The sequence below is a fragment of the Bison bison genome, unplaced genomic scaffold (genome assembly GCF_000754665.1).
Source record: "Bison bison bison isolate TAMUID 2011002044 unplaced genomic scaffold, Bison_UMD1.0 scf7180017863465, whole genome shotgun sequence".
Lineage (NCBI taxonomy): Eukaryota > Metazoa > Chordata > Mammalia > Artiodactyla > Bovidae > Bison > Bison bison.
The window spans coordinates 19,121-28,305 of record NW_011494037.1 but is presented as its reverse complement, the minus strand read 5'-3'; the positions used below and the strand labels follow the sequence as shown (position 1 = coordinate 28,305).

General features: G+C 36.6%; 1 protein-coding gene across 1 annotated transcript; it reads left to right on the top strand.

Moving 5' to 3' along the window:
- The first annotated feature begins 2,327 nt into the window (after positions 1-2,327).
- ZNF41 (zinc finger protein 41) lies at positions 2,328-9,119 on the top strand. Its single transcript, XM_010833376.1, has one exon. The coding sequence runs from the start codon at positions 4,583-4,585 to the stop codon at positions 6,704-6,706; it is 2,124 nt and encodes a 707-aa protein (XP_010831678.1). The 5' UTR covers positions 2,328-4,582; the 3' UTR covers positions 6,707-9,119.
- Positions 9,120-9,185: the final 66 nt, after the last annotated feature.

Genomic DNA, 9,185 nt, shown 5'->3' with positions numbered 1-9,185 from the left:
TGTTGAGTTTTAAAGTTCATTACGTATTCAAGACAAAAGCTATTTATCAGATATGTGTTTTGCAAATTTTTTCTTTTTATTTGCGTATCAATTATCTTTCATGGGGCATTTAAAATTTTAACAAAGTCTAATTTATCTTTTTTTCTTGCTTTTTGGGTTGTGCTTTTGGTATTGCATCTAAGAAATCTTCACCTAATCCAAGGTCACAGAAAAATTAGGTTTTGCATTTAGTTCTATGATTCATTTTGCATTAATTTTTGTATGTGATTTAAAGTATGGATCAAAGTTTTGTGTTTGTTTTTTGTTTTTGCACATAGCTATTCAATCATTTCAGCATCATTTATTTAAAAACCATCCTTTCAACTGAAATGCCTTTGCACTTTTATTGATAATCAGTTGTCATATGTGTGTGGGTCTCTTACTAGACTCTTCATTCTGTTCCACTGAAGTATTCATCTGTATTTACACCATTCCCACACAGTCTTGATTACTGTAGCTATGTAATAAATTTTAAATCATGTAGTATTAGTCCTCCAAGTTTGTTCTTTTTCAAATTCATTTGGCTACTGTAAGTACTTTGTGTATCCATTTGAATTTTATAGTCATTTTTTTGTTGCTATGAAAGTGAGTTTTGATTGTGATTAAATTTAATCAGTTTAGAGGTAATTAGCATCTTAATATTATCAACTTTTTCAATTCAGATATATAAATGATTTGATATATTTATATACTGCAAACTGATTACTGCCATAAGGTTAGCTACCACTTCCATCTTATTGCAGTTACTATTTCTTTTTTGTGGTAAAAACATTTAAGATCTACTCTCTAGGCAACATGCAAGTTTATGATGCAATATCATTATTTATAGTCCCCACGCTGCACAATAGGTTCCCAGAACTTGTTCATCTCATAACTGGAAGTTGGTGCTCTTTGACCAGTTTCTCCCCATTCTCTCCACCCTCCAGTCCTCAGGAACCACTACTCTACTCTTTCTCTGAGTCTGGCTTTTATAGATTCCATATACAAGTGATAATACCATGCAATATTTGTCTTTGTCTGACTTATTTCACTTAGCATGATGTCCTCAACGTTCAGCCAAGTTGTAGCAAATGGCACAATGTCCTTCATTTTCATGTATGATATTAGTAATATTCCATTGTATATGTACACCACATCTTTATCCATTCAGTGTTGACAGACACTTGGGTTGTTTTCATATCTTGCTGTTGTGAATAATGCTGCAATGAACATGGGAGAGCAGATATTTCTAAAGGATCCTGATTTCAATTCCTTTGAATATATGCCCAGAAGTGGAATTGTGGGTCTACTTTCAATTTTTTGAGGAACCTCCATACTGTTTTTCATAGTGGCTGCACCAATTTACACTCCCACCAACAGTGCACAAGGGTTCCCTTTTCTCCACCTCTTTGCCAACACTTGCTATTGCTTATCTTTTTGATAATGGCCATTTTAATAGATGTGAAGTGATATCCATTGCGGTTTTGACTTTCATTTCCCTGAGGATTACTGATATTGAGCACCTATTCATGTAGCTATTGGTCACTTGCACAGATTCTTTGGAAAAATGTCTATTCAGTTTCTCTGCCCATTTTAATTGGTTTGTTTGTTTGTTTGTTTTTGCTTTTTTGCTATTGAGCTGTGTGTGTTCTTTATATATTTTGCCTATTAACTCCTTATCAGATATATGATTTGTAAATATCTTCTGCCATTCCAGAGGTTTTCTCTTCATTTTGTTAATTCTTTTGCTGTACATTTTTAATGTCTTCTTGATGTCTGCCATATTTGATAGTGTTTCCCTAATCTGGTCCTACTCTGTGCTCTCTCTATCCAGATGATACATTTTCACCTTGTGATCAGATTTCACTATTTCATGTAATGGCTCTTAAGTACTCCAGAATGTTTGGCTCTTTCTTTTTTCTCATCCTCCATCCCACAGGAACTCAGGGAAAACAGGATTTTAGGCCATGTAGTAACTGAGGCTTTTGTGTGAAGTGTTAGTTGCTCAATCATGTCTGACTCTTTGCAAACTCATGAACTGTAGCCTGCCAATCTCCTCTGTCTATGGAGTTCTCTAGGTAAGAATACTGGAGTGGGTAGCCATTCCCTTCTCCAGGGGATCTTCCCAACTCAAGGATCAAACCTATGTCTCCTGCATTGCAGGTGGATTCTTTACATCTGAACCATCAGGTAAGCCCCTAACTAAGGCTTTTACTTGTATGTTTTTAGAAAGCTCCCAGAATTAAGAGCCTGCTTCTCAGATTCACAGACATAGAGAACATACTTATGGTTGCCAGGTGGAGGAGGGGTGGACTGGGAGTTTGGGATTAGCAGATCAAACTATTATATATAGGATGGAAAAACCACAAGGTCCTACTGTATAGCACATGGAAATAAATTCAATATCCTATGATAAACTATAATGAAAAAGGAGTTTTAAAAAATCCATTCTTACACTGAAGAAAGAAAGCCAGTTTCTTATTGTATAACTTAGGGCCTAATTGGGGAAAGAAACCACATACTAATTTGAACAGGAAAAGTTTAACATTAATTATTGACTATTGTGGGATTGAAGTAATAAGGGATTAGCCAGTAAGAGTAAAGAGAACTCTAATGAATAAAGAAATAGCAGATTAGTGTGTGAGAGTATCTCAAGGGCTGTGAAGGAACACCCAAAGAAGAGCCTCCTCTGCTTCCCACAGATGAATACAGACCTTATAGGGAGGGCATATCCATGGCTCATAGCATGGCAGAAGAGTTGCTGTTGTGCTGCACTGGTGAAACTTGCTGGAAATCTGTCCTCTTTGGTTCCAGAAAAAACTGATCATGGGGCAGTGTCTCACTGGAAATATCCCACTGCAAATCATCTGAGAGGAGTGCCAGAAGTGCTGGGTGCTTCTGGCTGCAAAGAATTGCAGAAGCTGGGTTCTTGGGAAGCCATAGGAGCAGCAGGAATTGGGTGCTAAAGAAGTCACCTGCACTTCAAGATCTGGGTGGCTGGGAAACTGCATGTGCATCAGGAGCCAGATGCTGCTGAAGCCACCACACTTCTGGAGCCTGGTGTTAAACAAGCTGCCCTTGCTGGAGGAGCATGCTGAGTGAGCTCACTAGAACCAGGAAGCAAAACCCCTTCTTCCAGTGTTTCTCCATCACCCTGCGTTGATAAGGTTCAACATCATGCCAGCTGCCAAAGGAAAAGAGACTCAGATCCATTTTTGTAGAGTGGGCAAGGAAGTGTGATTCGGGGTTAAAAGGCAATAAATTGATAACTGGAGCACTTATTCTTCAGTTTTTCTGAAGCAAAGCATGGAGAATATTTATTAAACTTAAATGTATTGAATTTGGAGAGATAGTCAGAGGAAGGTACTTTGTTCTCTTTCAGAAGGATTCCTCAAGCGTATGCTCAGAGGAATTCAAAAGACTATAGATTATGTTTAGAAAGGGACGATAACTGCATGAAATTTTAATAATTGCAGCCTTTGTGTGTTAATTCTTTATGTTGTAACAGAATTGTGCCAAATTGAGTATCAGTATGAGTGGTACCATATCTGCTTTATACATTCATAACAGGCATTCATTTATACACCTCCCTAGAGGTATACTGAAATTAGAGCTGATATCAAGGGCAATACATTTTGAATATGCACAGAGGAGCAAAGCAACAAGCTTAGTATAGCTATATCCTCTCTTATATAAGCATTCTCAGGTGAATGGGTCCATTCAACAAATCAACTCTGATCCTGTTGGGTTATTCGGGAACCATGTTGCAAGTTATTGCTCTGCCATCTCCTAGGCCATTGTTGTCAGCTGGGTTGGTTGATGTTGGATCATTGTTGAGTCCTCTGGGCTGGGGAAGGGAGAAATGGAGATTTGCCCACTGTCTTAAGGCCTGGCCCAGGTGCAGCAAATGTCACTTCTGCTCACACTCTACTGGTAAGAACAAAGTGAGACTGATAAAGGTAAAGCCCAGCTATGTTCTATTTCTATAAAAGAAGAGGTGAATAGATACTGGTGGATGGCTTATAGTTTCTACCATAGATGGATGGCTTGCCTTATTTGACACTTGTTGAAAGCATATATTTTTCCTATAGATATAGAGGAATTGGTATTTGAGGACTATAAATTTAATGGAGATGCTCATAATAGTTCAGAGGGAAAAACAAAAGGAAGAAGAGAGATTATTAAGGTTTTAGAGCTAATGTATAGTAAGGACATGCATTCTGAAATATTTCTTCCTTTCATGCTTCACCCATAACAGACTTCAGTTTCTTCTTCTGATTACCCTACTCAGTGTCCTACATAGTGGATATGGATTCCCAGGGTTCAAACCCCATCTCTTACTTATTTAGCTATTTAATCTTCAGCAAGTTACATAACTTCTCTGTGCTTCTGTTCTCTCTTCTATGAAACATGATTGATAATGATAGCTACCCATTAGGGTTTAGTGAAGATTAAATGAGCTATTTTGTGTAAAACACTTGGAAATAGTACCTGGTACATCATAAATGGTATATAATTGTTTTGCATATACTAAGTATTCTAGAAGAATTTTCATGATTGTTATATGGACTCTTCTATTTTTTTGTTCATCCTGTCCAAACTTCATGATAACTGTTCTGGAGTCATTTTCATTTTTTTCTTCTTCTTAGATGAGGATATTGGGCAAACTCAACAACAGAGAATTTCTGGAGAAGTTTCATTCCACTGTGAGAAAATCGGTCAATCCATAGGAAAAGATTCATTGTGTTCCATTATAGAAGAACTGTGGCAAGGTAATGACCAGCTAGAAAGAAATCAAGAAAACCAAAATAACCCTTTAAGTCATGTGAAAGTATTGACTAAGGAGAGGGGCTATGAATATAAAAATATTGAAAAAATAATTCATGTGAGTACCAGGCTTGTTCCTTCAATTAAAAGACTCCATAACTGTGATACATTTGGAAAAAGTTTGAAGCATACTTTAAATTTACATAATCACAATAAAAGCAATGCAACAAAGAACTTTGATAAGATTTTTGGAAATGGTAACAATTTTGCACATAGCTCTTCCTTTACTAAGAATGAGAATGCTAATATAGGAACAAACTCCTATGAACTTAATCAATGTGAAAAACATCTTGACCACAAACAAGTTCTCGCCCACCATCAAAAAATTCATACTGGAGAGAAACTTTATATATGTACTGAATATGTGAATACCTTTACCCAGGAGTCACATCTTTTTGAGCATCAGAGAATTAATGCTGGAGAAAAATCCCATGAATGCAATAAGGATGAGAATATCTTCACTCAGAAGCCACAAATTGAGGTACCTCAAAGTGTTTACACAAGAGAGAAACCTTTTATATGTATTCAATGTGGGAAGGCTTTTACCCTCAGGTCAAACCTCATTACACATCAGAAAATTCATACTGGAGAGAAACCCTATAAATGCAGTGAATGTGGAAAAGCCTTTTTCCACAGATCATATCTCTTTAGACATATGAGAATTCATACAGGAGAAAAACCTTATGAATGCAATGAATGTGGAAGAGGATTTTCTCAGAACTCTGACCTCAGTATACATCAAAAAACTCATACTGGAGAGAAACACTATGCATGCAGTGAATGCGGGAAAGCCTTCACAAGAAAATCAGCTCTCAGGATGCATCAGAGAATTCACACAGGAGAAAAACCCTATATATGCACTGAATGTGGAAAGGCCTTCATCCAGAAATCCCATTTCAATACACATCAGAGAATTCATACAGGAGAAAAACCTTATGAATGCAGTGACTGTGGAAAATCATTCATTAAGAAATCACAGCTGCATGTGCATCAAAGAATTCATACAGGAGAAAAACCTTATATATGCACAGAATGTGGAAAGGTCTTTACTCATAGGACAAATCTCACTACACATCAGAAAACTCATACTGGAGAGAAGCCATATATGTGTGCCGAATGTGGGAAGGCTTTCAGTGATCAGTCAAATCTCATTAAACACCAGAAAACTCATACTGGAGAGAAACCCTATAAATGCAATGGCTGCGGAAAGGCCTTCATATGGAAGTCACGCCTCAAAATACATCAGAAATCTCATATTGGAGAGAGACACTATGAATGCAATGAATGTGGCAAAGCTTTTATCCAGAAATCAACACTCAATGTACATCAGAGAATCCATACAGGAGAAAAACCCTACGCTTGTCCTGAATGTGGGAAGGCCTTCATCCAAAAATCACACTTCATTGCACACCATAGAATTCATACTGGAGAGAAGCCTTATGAATGCAGTGACTGTGCGAAATGCTTCACAAAGAAGTCACAACTCCGAGTGCATCAAAAAATTCACACAGGAGAGAAACCCAACATATGTGCTGAATGTGGAAAGGCTTTCACTGACAGGTCGAATCTCATAACACACCAGAAAATCCACACTAGAGAGAAACCCTATAAATGTAGTGATTGTGGAAAAACCTTCACCTGGAAGTCACGCCTCTCTATCCATCAGAAATCTCATACTGGAGAAAGACACTACGAATGCAGTAAATGTGGGAAAGCTTTCATCCAGAAAGCAACACTAAGTATGCATCAGATAATTCACACAAGAAAGAAAGCTTATGCTTGCACACAATGTCAGAAGGCCTTCACAGACAGATCAAATCTTATTAAACATCAGAAAACTCATAGTGCAGAAAAACTATAAATCTGGTGACTGAAAATACCTTCAGCTGGAAGTCATAATGGGATGTGCATCAGCTGTCTCACAGAGGCAACAAGGAGTGCCTGATGCTGCAATCATTGCGCAGAGGGAGTAGATATGACAGACTACAAATAGCTTCAGTGAACAGAAGGTCAACAAAGCCAAGTATTCTTCAGTCAGGTGGAATACAAGTTGATATGCAATTATATGTGTAGGGAGCCACTTTGGTAAAGCATTTGAGCAATAGCCCTGGTTGGTTTCATGATTCACACAGACACTCTCATTCTCCTGCAAATGGTAGAAATAGAGACCCCAGGAGATGTAATCTCTTGTGCTTCACTTTTTGGATAAAGGGCTTTATCAATTCAGCACTGATTTGTTCTTCACACCCTGAAATGTAAAACTACTCAATACTGACCAATTTTTTTCAAATTTCTAAGGTGGGGAGAAGAGCATTCATTGTCCAAACACTTCTAGGACATTGAAGTCAAGACAAAAACCAATTTGGGAATATATTAATAGGTCTATGAGTAGAAGCCGAAAGTTTTTATGATAATTGACATTTAAGACACGGAAAAGATTGCCCTGAGGAAGCGCTCTTTTTCTTCCCTTTGAGACATCACCATGGTATATTTTTAAAATATGAAACAAAATTTTTTAATTTAATTTCTGACTTTATGCATTGGCAAATTAAACATAGCTCTAGCCTATGTTACAGGAATATAGTTATTAAATGTTACATATGCCTAAAGGTGGCAGTTGTTCCCTTATCAATTCCATGCTGTGGCAGCAGGTGATTCACACTTGAAAGTAGTGAGCATACCTTCTAGTCTGTACTCCCAAAGCTATCATTTAGGTAAGCTGCAGACCATAAACTTCTTATCCCCTTAGTAACTGAACCTAAGACAATGAAACTGAGCCACAGCACTCTGGACTTCTGCTGAAGCTTCTGCTTTCTTTGGGATTCCTGTTTGAAAAACAACAGTTAAAGAAATTGGGTTTCAATACATAAAATGGTGGGTTTTCTTCCAAGGTAGTTAATTTTATATATTCATTTTTATGTGCACATTAAGAGTAATTTTGTGTGGATTGCTATGGGATAAAGTCATGTTGCATTAGTTATTTAGCCTAAGATATGATTATAATTATAGTTGAATAACCGGAAGACTTCTCTAAAAAGAGCACTGCTTTTTTTAAGCACTGATATGTAAACACTTTCTTGTTTTTAATTAAAAAATCTTTAAAATACTCATAAGAAAAGGGGCTTTCTTTCTAGCATGTAGTTTTATTTTGTTTTTAACTTTTTAATTAAAGTATAATGCATACTGAAAATGCATATGTCATAAGCATACAGTTCAATGAATTCTAAGAAACTGAACACACTCAGATCAAGAAACAGAACATAACTAGCACCCCAGAAAAACTCCCTGTGCGCCCTTCCAGGGCTTATTGTCCACCTCCCGCACTAGGTAAACACTATCTTGACTTAAATAGTTTTGTCTGCTTGGTATTTTATATAAATTCACTCAGTAGTTATATTTCATATTTTGGTAATATACTGTTAAGTGTCTTCTTTCATTCACATTATAAATGTGAGATTTGTCCATATTGTTAAATGTAGTTATAGGTAATTCATTCTTATTGTCATGTTAAATTATACTCTGAAAATTCAACAATGTATTTATCCATTCTATTGTTAATGGACATTTGTGTTGTTTGTAGCTTAGAGCTATTGGAAATAGTGCTAGTATAAATATTTTAGTACCTATCTATTGGTGAACATATTTATGAACTCTGTTAGGCATATATCTAGGAGTTGAACTGCCAGATTATATTGTATCCATATGCTCAGCTAGTTTATGAAACTAGTTTTCCAAAGTGACTGCACCAGTGTACACTCCCACCAACACAGTATATGAGTTCTAGTTGCTCCTTGTCAATACTTGGTATTTTCCATCTTTTTTTTTTTTAAACTATAGCCATTATGCTGGATGTATAGTGATATCTCAGTGTGATTTAATTTTTATTTTCTTATCCTTCAACCCCACCATAGTATCTTCCCAAGACAGTTGCCTGATATCTCAGATCTGAAACTTAGCATGGTTTTCACGTGACTGTACCATTTTACATCTCACCAACAATAGTAAGCAATTAGTAACTTTAAATATTCCCATACAAAAATGCCCAAAGCTTGATGGTTTGACTGGCTGAGTGCATTAAACATTCGAGTAGAAATCTTTCAGAAAATAGAGGAGGAAGGAACACTCCCCAACTCTATGAGGCCAGGACTACCCTGATACTTAAGCCATACAAACATATCACAAGAAAACTACAAGCAACATTCCTCATGAATATAGATGTAAAAATCTGCAACAAAATATTAGCAAGTTGAATCCAGCAACATATAAAATGTTTATACATCATGACCAAGTGGGATTTATTCCAGTGATGCAAGACTGCTTGCTTCAACATTCAAAAATCA